Source organism: Dendropsophus ebraccatus, chromosome 6 (assembly GCF_027789765.1).
Source record: "Dendropsophus ebraccatus isolate aDenEbr1 chromosome 6, aDenEbr1.pat, whole genome shotgun sequence".
In the NCBI taxonomy this organism is placed as follows: Eukaryota; Metazoa; Chordata; class Amphibia; order Anura; family Hylidae; genus Dendropsophus; species Dendropsophus ebraccatus.
Genome location: NC_091459.1, coordinates 67,595,875 through 67,613,583, shown reverse-complemented (window position 1 = coordinate 67,613,583; position 17,709 = coordinate 67,595,875). Strand labels below are relative to the sequence as shown.

Sequence of the window (17,709 nt, the reverse complement as noted above, 5' to 3'; positions counted from 1 at the left end):
GACAAAAGGAAGGCAGGACAATGTCCTGGGATTTATGAAACTCAGTCATTACTTTTGGAAGGAATGAAGGGTCTGTTTTTAATACTATACGATCTTCAGATATAGTACAGTAGGGTTTGCGGAGAGTGAGGGCTTGAATCTCACTAACCCTTCTTGCGGAGCAAATGGCCACCAGGAAGACTGTCTTGTAAGAGAGAAGTCTATTGTTGATTTCTGAAATGGGCTCAAAGATGGGCTTTGTCAGGCCCTCTAAAACCACATTCAAATCCCATGTCGGATGAGAAATCTGAGTCCTGGGATTAATTCTAGATGCTGCTCTGATAAATCTTTTTATCCATCGATGGTCTGCAAGATTAGTGTCGTATATAGCCGATAAAGCAGAGATCTGAACTTTTAAAGTAGCTGGTTTAAGACCTTTGGATAGTCCAGCCTGTAAGAAGTCTAATATCTGTGATATGTTTGGTTCTGCCGGAAAGGGTGGAGGACTTCCGCACCAGGAAGAAAAAAACTTTCCAAACCTTTAAGTAGATGGAAGTTGTTACTTTTTTTCTGCTTTTCATTAAAGTCGATATTACACCTTCTGAAAGTCCTTGACTTTTTAACATTTCCCGCTCAGGATCCAGGCTGAGAGGTGTAGTTTCGCCGGATCTGGATGGAATATCGGGCCTTGGAATAGAAGGTCTGTCTGATGTGGGAGAAGAACTGGATCCTCCAGTGTCAAGTTCTTTAGAAGTCCAAACCAGCTTCTTTTTGGCCAGTACGGGACGATGAGAATGACCTTTGCCTTTTGTTCTCTGATTTTCTGTAGTACCTTTGGTATCAGCGGTATCGGAGGGAATGCGTATGCTAGCCTTGTTTCCCAGGTCTGAGTTAGAGCGTCTATCGCTGTCGGACGGTCGGTTGGATTCAGGGAGTAAAAGTTTTTTACCTTCCTGTTTTTCCTTGTGGCAAATAGATCGATTTCGGGGAGGCCCCAGCGATCCACTAGTTGATGGAACACTTTTAGACACCACTCTCCTGGATGTATCTGGTTGCGGCTGAGAAAATCCACCTCTGTGTTTTCTGTCCCTTTTAGGTGAGTTGCGGATAGGGACAGTAGATGTGACTCTGCCCAGGAGAAAATCTGTTGGGAGATCAACCACAGGCGATTGTGTTTCGCACTCCCCTGGTGTCTTAAGTGGGCTACGGTCATTACATTGTCTGAGAGTATGTGAACGTGTACTCCGTCTATGATGTCCTGAGCTGCCAGAAGGGAGTTCTGAACCGCCTTCAGCTCCCTGAGGTTTGAGGAGTCCTTCCTTTCGTCTGGATTCCAGACTCCCTGGAAGAAGTGAATATCCGATTGGGATCCCCAACCTATCTGGCTTGCGTCTGTTTTTAGAATGGTCTTGGGATGAGGATTCCACTGTATCCCTTTTTCTAAAATTGTCCGATTCAGCCACCAGTGTAGTGATTTTTTTACCTGTGGAAAAATGGTTATCTTTTTGTCCAGCCCGGTTGGTTTTTTGTTCCATACTCTTAGATCTGAGCCTGTAGGACTCGTGAATGAGCTTGGCTCCATGGAACTGCTGGTATGCATGATGTCATTGATCCTAGCACTGACATGGCTTCCCTCACCGAGGACAGAGAGGTATTCTTGAACTTCCTGATCTTTGTGAGTTTTACAATTTTCTCCTCTGGGAGAAAGGACATCTGTAGGTTGGAGTCCAGAAGGATTCCCAAGAACACTTTCCTGGGCGATGGGGTTAAGTCCGATTTGGACTTGTTGACGATCCAACCCAATGAGGATAGAAGGTTGCGGGTTGTTTGTAGATCCTGATGGAGTTTCTTCTGAGAGTCTGCGATTATCAGAAGGTCGTCCAGGTATGCCACTATATTTACTCCCTGTAAGTGTAGGAAAGAGACTACTTCTGACATTACATTGGTGAATATACGTGGAGCCGATGAGATCCCGAACGGGAGAGCCCTGAATTGGTAGTGGTATATCCTTTTGTTGATTTGTATTGCGAATCTCAGGAATTTCTGAGACTGAGGGTGAATTGGGACGTGGTAATACGCGTCCTGGAGGTCTATGGAGGCCATCCACGCATTTGACTCTATTAGAGGGGTGGTAGACTTTATTGACTCCATCTTGAACTTTGCATATTTTACTAATTGATTTAGGGGTTTCAAATTTATAATTAGTCGAAAGTAGCCGTTTGTTTTTTTTTACAAGAAAGAGATTCGAGTAATGACCCGATCTTCTTTCTTTTAACGGTACTGGAGAGATGACTTCCATAAGATGTAATTTTTGTACGCTCTTCTCCAGCTCTGTTTGTAGGGAACTTGAAGACTGTCTGGATATGGTAAACCTTCGTGGGGGGGGGGGATGAGTGAATTCTATTTGATATCCCTTCTTGATGATATCTATTACCCAGGTGTTCTCGGTAATAGAGGCCCACGCTCCTGAAAAGTCCTGCAGTCTTCCCCCTACAGGACAAACGTCACTGTTTGTCCTAGGAGGCTTTGGGGTTGAAAAAAATATTTCTCCCTTTGCCTCCTTTCGAATAGCTCCAGCGGCCCGTCTTCCCCTTGCCCCGATAGTTCTCTTGAATTTTAGGGCGCTTATATTGTTGTTTGACTGGTGTCTTATCTTCGGGTAAGGCCTTCTTTTTATCTGCCGTCTTCTCGATGATCTTATCGAGAGGTGCTCCGAATTCATACTCTCCTTCGAATGGAATACCGCATAGGTTAGATTTTGCGGTATTATCCCCCGTCCAATTTTTTTAGCCAGAGCGCTCGTCTAGCAGCATTAGTGAGAGCGCCATCCTTAGCAGCGAATCTAATGGATTCTGCTGTGGAATCCGCCAGGAAGGCCGTAGCATCCTTTAGCAGTGGTAAGGAGTCTATTATCTTCTGTCTTGAGCATTTGCTATTTGAATGCCCTTCCAGTTGCTCTATCCAAACATGAAGAGCCCTGGCTACACAGGTGGCAGCAACGTTATTCTTTAGAGAATATGACAGTCTCCAAGGAGCGTCTGAGGAGACTCTCTGCCTTTCTATCCATGGGCTCTTTGAGTTGTGAGGAGTCCTCAAAGGGCAAAATGGATTTTTTTTTGTAGTTTTTGCTACCTGCGCATCAATTTTTGAGATTTCTCCCCACTTTTTAATATCTTCCTCCCCGAAGGGAAGTCGCCTCTTAATTTCACCCGGAACCTGAAGTCTTTTTTTCTGGTTCCAGCCATTCATCAGTTATGAGACTGAAGAGTCTCATGGACTGGAAAAACTAATTTTTTCTTTGGTTTTAGGCCTCTGAAAATCTTATCCTTAGGTGCTATTTCCTCCTGCACCTCTTCCATGCCCAAAGCGTCTGACTGCTGTGAGAAGGGCAGAGGTATGATCTGAAGAAAATAATATTTCTTTATTTCTTCCTTATGTTCTGTTTCTACCTCTTCAACTTCTAGGTCTTCTGAGATCTGTCCTGATTCACAGGAAGATGCCGAAGAACGTCTCTTACGTTTCCCAAATGTGGATGCGATAGAGCTACCCGAGACTGATATGGAGGCCGGATAGTTAACCACTGGCTCTACTATAGGTGTCTCCTGCACTATAATCTGTTGTGGAGGGGTAGGTAGAGGATCCTGAGGTGTAGGAGGTGGAGCAGGAAGAGGAGGAGGGAGACCAGCAATAGAAGTGGCTATCTCATCCTTCATCTTCCTAATGTCCTCAAGGAAGAAAGATCTGTCTTGTTTAATAAAGTCTCCAATGCATGAGGGACAGATGTTTTTCTTGCAGCTAGAGGGTAATTTGCTATTGCAAGATACGCATCTTCTAACTGGTATCTTAGGTTTCTCCTTCTTGGTGGTAGGAGTAGGATCTTTAGTCTCCTAAGAAGGATAATATCTTTCGGACTAGAGATCTCATACTATACCCATAAATAAACATACTATAGGTATATATAATCCAACCCCGGTGATATTTTTAATAGACACCAGCAGTGTGAAAAATAGGAACATTTCAGTGGAATATACAGGTAATATAACCAGAGAAAGAACCCTTATTATGCAGAGCTTGCATTGGGAGCGTGCTGACTGCAGAGTTTAGCATACGGAAGCGGCTGGTATAAGCCAGTACTTACTGTTACCGCAGAAGCAGTCTTGTCAGATGTGGAGGGATCCATCACTGAAGCAGAGACTGTCCGGGTCCTCGGCGTGAAACTTCCAGGACGCGCGGCGTCTGACGTCACTTCCGGCGCGCCTGCGTCGACTGGAAGTGCGTCATTCAGTATGACGCAGGCACCGCGGCAACTACACGCGGCGTTCGGCGCCACCTGTTTAGCCGTTCCACTTACCCTCTATAGCGGAAAGTCCCGCTCGGCTTGTCAGGAGGCGGCGCGAGGTTCCCTGGAACGCCGGAGCCGCTCCAGCCTGAGGTTAGCTGCCGGACCACTGGGGAGGAAGGAAGCCAACAGGCCCCTATCGACCCCGTCGGTTAGTAATAAAAATAGTAGTTTAGAGAGGATCTCTCCTTGCCTTCACGCGGATCTCCCTCTCGTGCCTGCTCTAATGGGACAGGAAAAAGCACTTTTTCCTGTCCCTAGGGTACAACCCATCCTCCTATGGCGCAGTCGTGAAGGCAAGGAGAGAAAAATGCACTGCCAAAGAATCTAATATATTGTGTGGCATCAGTCTTAGGAAATGCGCAGCTGATTGACTATAGGCGTGTACCCCAAACAGCACCCATGTAAAGGGAGCAGGGCTGTAAGACATTACAGCATACACAATCTTGACATCTGAGCTTACAAGTAGAGATGAGTGAATTTACAGTAGCAAAGCGCTTCCTTCTTGGCAATCTGTTCATCACCCTGCTGCCTTTTAATTGCCAGCCACAATGCTCCTCCCTGGGGGCTGGGAAATTCTGGATGCAGTCTTGAGAAACTGGGAGAAGTTTCCCCAGGATTGGATCCAGCTTTTCCCAGCACCAAGGGAGGAGTGGCAAGGAATTTAAAAGCAGTCTGATAAGCAAGATTGCAGAGAAGGAAGCATTTAGCTTGATTACTGCAAGTTCACTGATCTCTACTTACAAGTCAACACATTCATAGCAACTATGAAATGCTGTATATTCAACTGGAGAAAGCTGCATTTAACACAAATTCTCAAATCTCTCCCACAAAAGTGGTCAGCATTCCATTTATTGGTATTACTGCAGAAAGTAACAAGCTTAAACCAGATACAGAGTATATACTATTTATTAAACATTTAAATTCATGTGCAATGTGGCAACTTTACAATTAAAATGACACTGTCACCCCTTTGTGCATTCTGACATCTCTAAACAGGTGTAAAGGGTAAATTTAGCGTTTTTCATATCATACGTCATGGTGTTTGTTCCAAGTAAAAAGTGTCCTTTTATCAACTGCAGATTGTAGTAAGTGGATGTGGCCTCGCGGCATTAGCGTCACTTGGCCCCACCCCTTGACGGCCATTGGACTGGCCGAAAGGTCTAGACCCCACCCCCTGTACGGCGACCAACCAATGGGCGTCAAGGGGGCGGGACCAAATGAGCAGTTGTGGGTGGGGCTAAGTGACCCTAATGCCGCGAGGCCACATCCACTTTCTACAATCTGCAGTTGATAAAAGGACACTTTACTTAAACACCATGACGTATATGAAATAGGTATGAAAAACGCTAAATTTACCCTTTACACTTGTGTAGATGTCAGAATGCAAAAAGGAGGTGACAGTGTCACTTTAAGCTAAACACAATAGATTGTTGGGGGTCAGGGTCTAGCACAAATGCACTTTATTGAATAAATATACATTTTAAAACAAAATTATAGGCTTTAAGTAAACTCTAAATCTGTAATGTACAATAAAGGCGTATATGCTAATTTACCATAATTTGCTGATTTTATACAGCACTTATATTTTTTAGTCCATAAGTAAATTATTAAGTGATAGAGAACATCAAACACAACCACTTCTCTAGAATAGCTAAATAAATTTTGAACACAAAAATGTAAAGACCCCATTGCTTTACAACCCACCCCAACAGTCTAAACGCTGGAAAGAGGATAAAGCCCACAGCTTTCCTTCCAGAGAATGCGACTAATGTCGCTTTACTTATCAGAAAAATCTGTATTTCTGATCAGTCATGAGCATTGAGACAAGATTCAATATAATTTCCAAAGAAAAGCACAATGCGTGTCGTGATTCGCCAGTTCAGCAACAGCGAGTACGGCATTCAAAAAAGCTCATCCCAGGGATTAAATGAGATCAGCCACATTCATTGGCATCTCCTCCACTGTAGTATTGTAGAAAGTCTCAATATCGCGAAGAATTCTTTTATCTTCCTCTGTAACAAAGTTTATAGCTACACCTTTTCTACCAAACCGACCTCCTCGGCCAATCCTGAAAAGAGAAAAAAAGTTACAACATGGACCACAGGTTGTCAGAAGTCTGTAGAAAAGCCTTGTAAAGCTCAAAGCAGCTGTAACTAGGTTTATGCTGCCTTAAATAAGGGCAGCAAGTTTGTGAAAGGAAAGCTGAACAAGATGCTGTCTTACTTACATCATTCTGTTCAGCCTTACAGATGTGGGAAAATGGGCTTTGTGCTAAGTATTCCCTCTACCCTCACCTGCTGGTTAGACACTGTATAGGCTGTCAGTGACCAGTAGCTGGTGCTCATGAATATTAAGGTCTACTGAAGACAATTGAGATTACTAGCATGTGAGTGCCGTTCTGTGATGCAGATTGAGAGATCCTCCTGAAGAAAATACATCATTCTGTCTAGCTTCTGACGAAGTTTATGCTACCCTTAGGATATATGCATCAGTGGGTAGTCAAATTTAAAGCGACTGACCCCCCCAAACCGCTTGTACCTTCGGATAGCCGCTTTTAATCCAAGAACTGTCCTGGGGTCCGTTCAGCAGGTGATGTAGTTATTGTCCTAAAAAACTACTTTTAAAATGGAAGCCCCATGCCCAACGGCCAGGGCTTAGATTGTTTATACATTAGGCTGGCACATCCCGTCCCTCCCTGCCTTCATCATCATTAGGAATGCTCCAGGCAGATTGTCTCCTATTCCTCAGTTGTGTGAATACTGAACCTGGGCTGGATCGTTAAGGCACCTGTGCAATGTTCAGACAGGAGAAAATGTTCCAGTGGCATTCTGAATGATGCAGGGTGGAGGAGGGACGGTGCCAAGTTAGGGCACAGATACTCTAAGCCCTGGCCGTTTGGCACAGGGCTGCGAGTTAAGTTGTTTTTGATAACCGCATCACCTGCCGAATGGACCCCAGGACAGATCTTGGCTCCGAAGGTACAAATGATTTGGGAAAAGGGGGGGGGGGGGGGGGGGGGGGGGGGGTGTCAGACTGTGGGTACAGAGTCTCTTTAAGAAAAAAAAAGCACACAAATTCCCTCAAACTATACACCAGAAATGAAGCCACAAATTCCCAGACAACTCAATGTCATATGGATGATAAAGCAAAATGGATCAAAAGGTACATCTAAATACTCATGGACACCACATAAGGGTAAAGTGCACACTAATTTCTAATACCTCCCACTAGTGCATGCCTCATTACCCTTATATAAGGCAGCATAAATCTACTGAGTCTAACTGAGTCTAACTTTATTCTTCACATACTTTGTAAAAGTTTCAAATAACTTCGGCATGCAAGTGCAAAGATTATATCAGAACTCAAGTTTTCTTGTAACAAGTCTCAAATACTGATACAGCCATGTTTTCCAGGACTCCCTAGGGTGGCATCCAACTTCTGCAGCCACAGTAAATTTGTGTTTGGGTTCTTATAACATTGCCATACTGAACACTTGACAGTAAGGAAGTTGTGGCAAAAACCATGTTACTGGTGAGTTGTTGGGGGGGACCACAGCCTCGAGAAGGGACAAACATCTGCTTGACGGGCTTACTTGTGGGCTAGTTGTCAAACAGACTAACAGCAAAGGCCAAGGCATTAATACCAAGAAAATAATTTCCAACTGTTGCTATTATACAACAGAACGCAGATATTAAAGTGCATTACCTTTACAAGCATTAGTCCATGCTCCACTGGCCGCCCTCAGATCACGACCAGATGTGCAATTTCTCTGTTCGAGAAAACACACCACTTCCTTGGGCCATTCTCAGCAGTGTCCTGGAGCAAGTGTAGTCTGCTCCTCAACTATTTGAACATAAAAGCTTCATAAAAATTTTGCCTGAGGATTTAGGTAAATGTCATTTGTCAAATAAGACTGTTTGAGACCAAGCGTCCCTGTCTGTTGTGAAAGTCAAGACAAACAGGGATAGTAGGAAGCAGTTTATTATTTGCAGGGGGAACGACAGAACAGCACCTAACAGCTGCACTGTAACTTATCCTGCACAATGAATGCTTCCATCAGGGGTAAAGTCATACTCGTAGAAGGTATTTAATGCTTTGGCACAGACCTTGCTGTATTTGTTTTGCAGCAACAGCAGCATTAATGCAGTAAGTTACAAATGCAAGGGTTTATAGCAGGCCAACATATTCCAAGTATAGCACAAGACTCATCTTATACAGACCTGTGAATGTAGTTTTCACGGTTGGTTGGTAGGTCATAATTGATAACTAGGGAAACCTGCTGCACATCTATGCCACGTGCCTATAATATAAGGATTAACATTTAGCACCAGTTTAATTACAACCCCAAACAAACTACTACACAAATCATGTCAGCCACAATATAGTGATGAACTACAACGGTGTAGTCCACTGTGGAATATGGCTCTTGCTTTTCCAAAGAACTTTACTGCTAGGCACAAGTTACCTTTGCAGAAATAATAAGTCTTTGGGTATAGAGTATCACTACCTACCAGCAAATCAGTAGTTATCAACACACGACTAGACCCAGATCTGAACTCCCGCATAATAACATCTCGTTCTTTCTGGTCCATGTCACCATGCTGTGAAGAAATTATAGTTAGTATTATGATAGACGTTGAAACCCACTATGCCATCTGTATGAAACCAAGCGTCCCTGCCAGCCACAGCGAACAGTCAGGGATAGTAGGAAACAGGTTACTTTCAGCAGGGGGAACGACAACAAAGCACAGCCCAGCCATGTTGTAACTTATCCTGCTACTGTACTTTAATTAACCTACCAAAGCAGATACTGTAAAGTCTCTAGCATGCATTTTCTCAGTAAGCCAGTCAACTTTTCTCCTGGTATTCAAAAAAATAACAGCTTGTGTAATGGTCAATGTCTCATACAGATCACACAAGGTATCCAACTTCCACTCCTAGGGAAAAAAAACAAAAACACTAAAGACCAAATGCTTGACTTGACAGAGGATTCAAAATGCTTTAGACAGCTTACCTCTCGTTCAACGTTAATGTAGAACTGCTTAATTCCCTCCAAAGTCAATTCTTCCTTTTTCACAAGGATGCGAATTGGATCTCTCATGAACTTTTTGGTCACTTCCAACACATCAGTTGGCATAGTAGCAGAAAGTAAAACAACCTAAAATATATAGTAATTCAATATGAGATCACAGTAATCTTATGTTTACACAACTCAAACCTCCATAAACCAAGAAAGCCCACTGTGTTTATGAGCTGTGCCATACAAAGCAGCTGTAGAAGCCTAAATGCCAGCAGAACTAGTCAGACTTAGTGGATTTAAATGGTGTTTACCTGAATGTTTGTGCTCAATTTTTGAAAGATCTCATAAATTTGATCCTTAAAACCACGACTCAACATTTCATCAGCTTCATCCAAAACAAACATTTTTATCCATTTTGGTGCTGGAAGTAAATGAGAACACTCAGGTTTACATCAGAAACTATTGAGTTATTGCATCTTTGCAACAGCATCATGAAGGTCAAATTTAACAGGTTGAAGACTACTTACACAGATAGCGTCTATTCAACATATCAAAGACACGTCCAGGAGTTCCTACAACGATATGAGGCGCTTCCGCCTGCAGTTTCTGCATTTCATTGCGAACATTTGTGCCTCCAATGCAAGCATGGCATGTTGCACCCATGTAGTCACCCAGGGCCAAAATTACCTTTTGGATCTAAGAATGAATGAAATTAGTAAGCTATGAAAACAATTTAACAGCTTTTATATACCAGTATTTTATTTACCAATTTTGATCAGTATAGATCAAAAATTTTTGGAATACTGACAATTAGAATTACAGAAAATTTCCTTAGCACACTAAAAGCCAGTCCTGCTATATGGAGAAAAGCCATTTCTTTAGTGGATGGAGCCTCTAAAATGGCATTTACAGTGCATCCAAAACAAGACACTGACACATGCCCAACCCACTGAACTGTAAGTAAAATAGCCTACAGTTGCCATAACAGATTTTATGCAGGTTATGTGAAAGCAACATTAACCACTACTGCATCTATAAACTTAGACACTAGATTGTAGGATGCATTAAAGTTTGTATGTGATCATCAAATGGGTATTCCCATCTCAGCTTGTTATTCCCAATCCATAGGATAGGGGCCGACCAGCCGACCACAGGGCTCACACCAATCCAAAGGACAGAGGCACAATCTTCTACCCAATGAAGAACTTACTGCACAGCTGCAAAAGGTTTGGTGGCCCCACAGGAATTTAAGTGAACTCTGAAGCAGTAGTTAGCAGGTGAATGGAGTGCAGGCTGCAGTGGTCACTCCATTCTTTGTGGTGATAATTGTCTCCCCTATCTACAGGCTGGCAGGCGTTCAGGTGATCAGCTTGTCATACCCATTTAAAGTATTGTCATTTCAGTACTGTACTCAATGTTTTATACCCAGAATTGCTTAAATGGCTGTACACACCTAGCTCATTAGGGGCATCAGTTCTCCTGCATACTTGTTACTGGAGGGGGTGGAAGTGGTCTGCATGTTACCCCCATGTTCTGGGACATAACTTTCTGAAAAACACCCATCTTAATACAGTAAAACTTGTAGGTCTTGCACAGTAAAAATTTTTGCAAGATCATATAGCAAACTTACCACATCCCGATATGCCCATTATTTTAGAGCAGAGCTTTTTAACAATCTGTAGGCAGAGACGTGCCTTGTGTATACACACTTAGAGCAGAGCCATGGTCGGTGAACTAAGAGTTCAGGTATGCACATGCCCTATATGTTAACTATATTGAGATGGGAATACCCCTTCTAAATTTCTCAGTGGTGGGAACCACCATGGAAATGCCACTTAGTTGTGAAGTTGAGGAAGTCTTTACAACTGTAAAACTAAACTAAAGCTATTAAGACTCTGAAAATTAGGTGTTACACTAGAACATGTGTTTGACAAGGTGCATGCAAAGCAACACAAGATGTAGTCCGTTTGAACATTTTGCACACTGCAGCTTCCACATTACACAACTGCATAGCAAGCCTTGTAGAGCATTAGAGTAGAATTTTACCTAGAGTAAGATAACTAGCCACTAGTTACAATATACTAAATTAAACTAAAAAACACAAGACATTGGTGTAGTTAGGCATTTATGACAATAAGGCCAGAGTAGCCATCTGCACTCACAGTTGTGGAATCTGAAACTTGTGCAGCGCACAGTCACAAGCTACCCTGCCAATACCTGTTGAGCCAGTTCTCTTGTGGGAGCCAATACAAGAGCTTGGGTCTCCTTGAGCTCAATCTCCAGCTGCTGCAGGATGGATATGGCAAATGTGGCTGTCTTGCCAGTACCTGACTGAGCTTGAGCAATCACATCATACCCTAAAAAGAGTAGGGAGACATTTAATGTTCCCAAACATTACCTGGTTGTGTAACCTAAGACAATGTGAACAAGTGATCAGTAAGTAAAGTTCTCTCCATTTCAGGTCAGTCCCGAAAGATGGTTACCATCATTTCACTTGTCTAGGATCATACAGGGAATCTGAGAACATCTGATGGTCTATATTTACAAGCATCCCTGACATACAAACCTTTAATGCAGGGAATAATTGCCCTTTGTTGAATGGCAGAAGGCTTTTCAAAACCATACGCATAGATTCCTCTAAGAAGAGATTCTTTAAGGTTCATGTCATCAAAGTTGTCAACAATTTCATTCCAGTTGCTCTGTAGGAAAAGGATTAATTTAGTGCAAATCCATTCATGCAACTAATACACCTAAGCAAATATCTTATACCAACCTCAATGACACCATCGGGGTCCATTCCTTCAGGGCCGCCATGGTCTCTAAGAATTGAAGAAAATTTAAACAGATTAGATCTTAAAACCATAACATTTATGTAGTAAAACTATTTAAAGAGGCTAAAGCTACACAAAGCCATGTTCCACAAGATGTCTAGCTGTTAGTCTGAACATGGTCTCTTACCATGAAGTTTTTAGTAGTATATTGGAACTTAAAGCTGCTGTAGTAGCTTCAAAGCAGTCTTCTTACCCATAAAAACTGGGGATTTTTCTTCACCATGTGGAGGGGTATTCTAGGGACTATGCATATATAATTTTGCTCAGGCTGGCATTAAAAAAACAACCCTGATTTGTAGCTGTAGTGCACATGTCCCAACTTTCCTATACCATCAGAAAGTTGACAGCAAGGATTGGGTTGACCCCAGCAAGGCCTCAAGTCTGTTAAGCATGGGGCAGGGGTGTGCATGTAAACTCAACTTAACTCAATGTATTCAGCCCCCTCTCTATGCTTTAAGTGTCCTGCCTGGACAACCCATTTAAAAAGGTGGACATATACCTTTAATAGCCAACAGCAGAAAGATCAGTTCTCTTTCAAGTCCAGCAACCACTACTATGCAGGAATGTTTGCCACAACCGAGCATTCCCGTGTTGTCTATTGGGAGGGTTAAGCTGCAGCCAGATAAATGATTCTTCTCACTTAAATCCCACCAACCACTTTGTTCTATCATGCAACGCTACTTCCACTGACCTGTCGGTGGACAGTCAGGAGAGACCCATACACTGTATACAGACAGTGAGTACAGCCTATAAAAGGTGTATTGGGACCTTAAATTATTCAAAGATTACCTATCCACAGGATAGGCTTTAAAGAGGATGTACCATCAGGTACATACTCTAATCTGACCCACAGATCGAACAGCGCAGTCACAGGGTTCCATTTTTGGAACCGCAGCCCGGTTCCTGTGTACGGCGTGGTTCTATTGATGGGTCCCAGGCTGGTGCTGAAGCACAGGAGGCGGGCCAGCCCGCCCCCAGTGGGAGGAAATTCCCTCCCCTCTATGACAGCTCCTTTAGAATCAATGGAGCCATGTCATAGAGGGGAGGGTATTCACTCCCACTGGGGGCGGGTCGGCCCACCTCCTGTGCTTCAGCACCAGCCCAGGACCAGTCGATAAAACGGCGCCGTAAACTGGAACTGGGGCACTGTTTCAAAAACCGACCGCAGCACCGGCTTCCTCGTGACGGCACCGTTCGATCCATGGGTCAGATTAAAGAGGATGTGCCTCATGGTACATCCTCTATAAGTATCAGATTGGTAAGGGGTTTTATGGCATGTTTACACATTTGACAGATTTTTGAATTCAAAGACAAGAATGGATTTGAAAAGAGGTGAAATCACAACCTACTTCTGGATTTGGCTTCAACTTTGTCAGATCCCCACACGAATCACATGATGAACTCCTTTGTCTTCCATGAGTGGTAGCAGCAAGCATACGCAGCTGCTGCCTTACTCACTCCCTCCTCATGGGACAACAGGGTTACACCTGCACATTATTTCATATTTGTCTCCAAGCATGCTCCTTCATCAACTTGGAACAAGAGACATGTTCTCGCCAGTGGTGATAGCCCCCATGGTCAGATGCAGAGAGACCAGACATATCTCTGGTTCTGTATACAGTGATCCCTCAACTTACAATGGCCTCAAGATAGTATGTTGAAAATATTGTATGTTCCTTTTTGGCCCATCTTAACTTGAGACCAGACTCAACGTACAATACTACAGACAGTCCAGATCTGTGAACATGTGAAAAAAAAAAACTAGCTGATCAATGAAAATGACCATTTTACTGGTAAAATCCCAGTATTCGTGAGGTACATGCACTGTTTGCTGTCTAGTATCTCTTCTCTATAGTGATAATACATGTCCTGTGCTGCTCTACCTGGGCCAGGATGAGTTGCACCTTTGGGCACCAGGTGAGAGCGGCTTCATTTTATGTTTATGGGGCCCTGTGATCTGTACAAAACCCTGAAAATGCTCCAATACTCTACATAGAAAGTTTAAGAGTCTCTTGTAGCTCTTACTGTTATATGTAAGGACTTGCTCTATCCATATTAGTTAGCTTCTCATTTCCCACTTTGAAGCGCCGCGGTCCCGGGTGCCGCGTGTAGCCCGGGACCGCCACTAATTAGCTAATCGGAGGCAGCTGTCAAAGTTGACAGCTGCCTCCGATTACCGGAGGCAACCTTTCCCTGGTGTCTAGTGGGGGAGATCGCTCCTCCGGGACGTTGTCCCGGAGGAGCGATCTCCGTTACTGATGCCGGCCGGGGACTCATCCAACATGGCGCTGTCCCCAGCTCGGCACTCGTTTACTTCCGGCTGCAGCAGCCGAAAGTAAACGAGTGCCTATCTCATTGGTCTCTGCAGCATATCTATGCTGCAGAGATTTTAATGAGAGATCAAAGTATATATACTAGAAGTCCCCCAGGGGGGCTTCTAGTATATGTGTAAAAAAAAAAAAAGAAAAAAAGAAAAAAAGTGTTGTTTATAGTAAAAAGCCCCCTCCCCCAATAAAAGTCTGAATCACCCCCCTTTTCCCAGGTTTTAAATAAGAGTATAAACAAATAAATAAACAAACATGTTTGGTATCGCCACGTGCGTAATCGCCCGAACTATTAATCACATCCCTGATCTGGCACGGTAAACTGCGTCAGTGCAAAAAAATCCCAAAGTGCAAAATCGCGCATTTTTGGTCGCATCAAATCCAGAAAAATGTAATAAAAAGCGATCAAAAAGTTGTATATGCGCAATCAAGGTACCGATAGAAAGATCACATCATGGCGCAAAAAATGACACCTGACACAGCCCCATAGACCAAAGGATAAAAGCACTATAAGCCTGGGAATGGAGCGATTTTAAGGAACGTATATTTGTTAACAATGGTCTGAATTTTTTATAGGCCATCAGATACAATATAAGTTATACATGATATATATATATATATATATATATATATATATATATATATATATATATATATATATATATATATATATATATATATATATATATATATATATATATAATTTTAATCGTAAAGACTTGAGGAACGTGCATAACAAGTCAGTTTTACCCCAGGGCGAATGGCGTAAAAACAGTTCCCCCAAATAGAAGAAATGCATTTTTTTTTTCAATTTCACCACACTGATTTTTTTTTCTGGTTTCGTAGTGTACTTAATGCAAAAATTCAGCCTGTCATTGCAAAGTACAATTAGTGACGCAAAAAATAAGGGCTCATGGGTTTCTTGGTGGAAAAATGCAAGTGCTATGGCCTTTTAAACACAAGGAGGAAAAACCGAAAATGCAAAACCGAAAATGGGCCCCGTCCTTAAGGGGTTAAGCATAACTTTATTTTACAATATATAGTATATAGGTATAAAGTAGTCTTTACTTCCAATAGTGGGTACTACAATTGTGTTGTTCTGACATTCAGCAGCATGTACCATAGGCACAGGCTACACTGCTTCTCACATTACCACATGGTGCAAGGTCCATAAACAAGAGAACACTGCCACCTACTAGAGACTGAGGTCACCTCTATAAGAGATGGGAGCCATCACCCCCTAAGCAGACATGGCAAGGACAGACTAGTCACAAACCTGCAGCCAGCAGCTGACATGGCATGTGTTGGGACCGGCCACCGTAGCCTAGCCTTTCCATGGGACCGGCCACCGTAGCCTAGCCTTTCCATGGGACCGGCCACCGTAGCCTAGCCTTTCCATGGGACCGGCCACCGTAGCCTAGCCTTTCCATGGGACCGGCCACCGTAGCCTAGCCTTTCCATGGGACCGGCCACCGTAGCCTAGCCTTTCCATGGGACCGGCCACCGTAGCCTAGCCTTTCCATGGGACCGGCCACCGTAGCCTAGCCTTTCCATGGGACCGGCCACCGTAGCCTAGCCTTTCCATGGGACCGGCCACCGTAGCCTAGCCTTTCCATGGGACCGGCCACCGTAGCCTAGCCTTTCCATGGGACCGGCCACCGTAGCCTAGCCTTTCCATGGGACCGGCCACCGTAGCCTAGCCTTTCCATGGGACCGGCCACCGTAGCCTAGCCTTTCCATGGGACCGGCCACCGTAGCCTAGCCTTTCCATGGGACCGGCCACCGTAGCCTAGCCTTTCCATGGGACCGGCCACCGTAGCCTAGCCTTTCTATGGGACTGAAGCCACAATAGTGTTCCTGGTATCCCAGACATGCTCAGGCTTTGTCTCCGGGTCAGAAGCCACCCCTGTGCCACATGGAGCAGCTGTAGGCCGGCTATGCAGAAGCTCATACAAGTGATCAGTTGTTTATGTTTTCTCCATTTCAGGTCAGTCCCGAAAGATGGTAACCATCATGTCACTTGTGGGCACTGCTGCCAGACACGGCCTGCAGCGGGCACCTCTATATCCGGGTGTGTAGGCCAGCGCCGTGTAATCGGAGCCCGCACCCTCTTCCTCCCTGTAGACCAGACCGGGCGCCCCCTCCTTTCCGCCATGTCGTGCCAAGAGCAGTGCCGCTTCCTCCCACCCTGCGGCGCTGACACGTCCCCTCCCTCGGGCCTCCAGAACTCTCTCCGCGGCATTCAGCTCGGGCGGTGACCATGGCCAAACCGAGTAGCGACGTGTGCCCGGGGACTGTGGTATACCTCCGCTGCACTGTGCTGGCATGGCCGACAACGCCTACAAAACCCGCCAGCAACCGGGACAGATCCCGCGCCACCCGCTCCCAGCCTAGCCCCGGTGCCTGCAGCTGGGAAGGCCAGTGTGGGAGAGTGGAGGGAGGCATGCGGGCCCTCGCCGCTAGATTACCTGGAATAATCCGCAGAGCCGCCTGACATGATCCGCACCACGTTTCAGAGCTCAACCGAAAAGGACTGACTGAGGGGGCGCCCGCCATTTATATAGCCGGGACTACATTTCAGAACGGCGCAAGAATACCGCCACTCTGATTGAAAGTAGCACATTTTAACCGCATAACCACGCTCATAGATACCCGATTTCCTATAACCAGCACAAAATTAACTATTTTCTCTTGTGCTTCATTATTTAGAACTTATTTCGTTAGAGGAAGTGGAACATTTTTTTTGTCAACATTCTTTCCGTATCGCGGAAAGATATTGCAGCAAAAGAAGAGTAGGTTATAGGTCTGTGAGATGCACGGGGTTTCTCTCCGTGGCCCCTGCAGAATGCGCTGGGAAAGCTCGGAGTGCCTTGTGGCCGGGTAGTTTCTGTGACGTATATGCTGGGGGGTCGTGAATTACGCGTGAGAAGTTGTGTGACGTCCCCGCAGTGAATATACGGAGCAGAGTTGTAGCTCCCTGCACTGCTGGGTACATAGTCATGAGGTGACAGTAATCGGTGACTTACACCGTGACCAGAGCCCTAGGCTGCCCCCACCTGTTTTCTGGTCTTAAAAGCTGCTAGCAGGGTTTTCTGCACTTTGGCTTTTATTACTGGAGATAATCTAGTATAGGCATTTTTTACCATTTTATCTTGTGTATTTTTAATTGAGTGATGTGACTCAAGGATTGTAGTGGTAGAACACCATCATGGA

The 17,709-nt window shown here is 44.4% G+C and overlaps 1 protein-coding gene and 4 non-coding genes across 6 annotated transcripts; all 5 read right to left on the bottom strand.

The window, feature by feature from the left end:
- Positions 1–5,758: 5,758 nt before the first annotated feature.
- EIF4A2 (eukaryotic translation initiation factor 4A2) lies at positions 5,759–17,058 on the bottom strand. Of its 2 annotated transcripts, XR_011363658.1 has the most exons (12): positions 16,965–17,058; positions 12,115–12,160; positions 11,908–12,040; positions 11,559–11,698; positions 9,869–10,037; positions 9,653–9,762; positions 9,336–9,479; positions 9,121–9,258; positions 8,833–8,922; positions 8,542–8,621; positions 8,027–8,164; positions 6,300–6,389 (listed from the first exon to the last, which is right to left on the bottom strand). XR_011363658.1 is itself a non-coding variant. In XM_069975105.1 (11 exons), exons 1-11 carry the CDS (start codon positions 16,991–16,993, stop codon positions 6,245–6,247), a joined length of 1,224 nt encoding a protein of 407 aa, XP_069831206.1. In that variant the 5' UTR covers positions 16,994–17,058; the 3' UTR covers positions 5,759–6,244. The 2 variants fall into 2 exon arrangements, 1 of the variants encoding a protein (XP_069831206.1); XM_069975105.1 differs by lacking the exon at positions 8,027–8,164 and having other exon boundaries at positions 5,759–6,389.
- LOC138796128 (small nucleolar RNA SNORA63) lies at positions 8,235–8,363 on the bottom strand. Its single transcript, XR_011363736.1, has one exon. It is a non-coding gene; the product is annotated as a small nucleolar RNA SNORA63 (small nucleolar RNA).
- Positions 8,977–9,100, bottom strand: LOC138796126 (small nucleolar RNA SNORA63). The gene has a single exon (XR_011363734.1). It is a non-coding gene; the product is annotated as a small nucleolar RNA SNORA63 (small nucleolar RNA).
- On the bottom strand, positions 11,769–11,837 carry LOC138796139 (small nucleolar RNA SNORD2). Its single transcript, XR_011363747.1, has one exon. It is a non-coding gene; the product is annotated as a small nucleolar RNA SNORD2 (small nucleolar RNA).
- LOC138796140 (small nucleolar RNA SNORD2) lies at positions 16,450–16,518 on the bottom strand. The gene has a single exon (XR_011363748.1). It is a non-coding gene; the product is annotated as a small nucleolar RNA SNORD2 (small nucleolar RNA).
- Positions 17,059–17,709: the final 651 nt, after the last annotated feature.

Excerpts from the sequence above, each read along its gene's own strand:
- EIF4A2 (XM_069975105.1), bottom strand. The coding sequence starts at position 16,993 with ATGTCAGGCGGCTCTGCGGATTATTCCAG. Across the intron at positions 8,923-9,120 it reads ACTTTACAGTATCTGCTTTG|CATGGTGACATGGACCAGAA; the intron begins GTAGGTTAATTA and ends ATTTCTTCACAG. Across the intron at positions 6,390-8,541 it reads CGTGAAAACTACATTCACAG|GATTGGCCGAGGAGGTCGGT; the intron begins GTCTGTATAAGA and ends TTCTCTTTTCAG.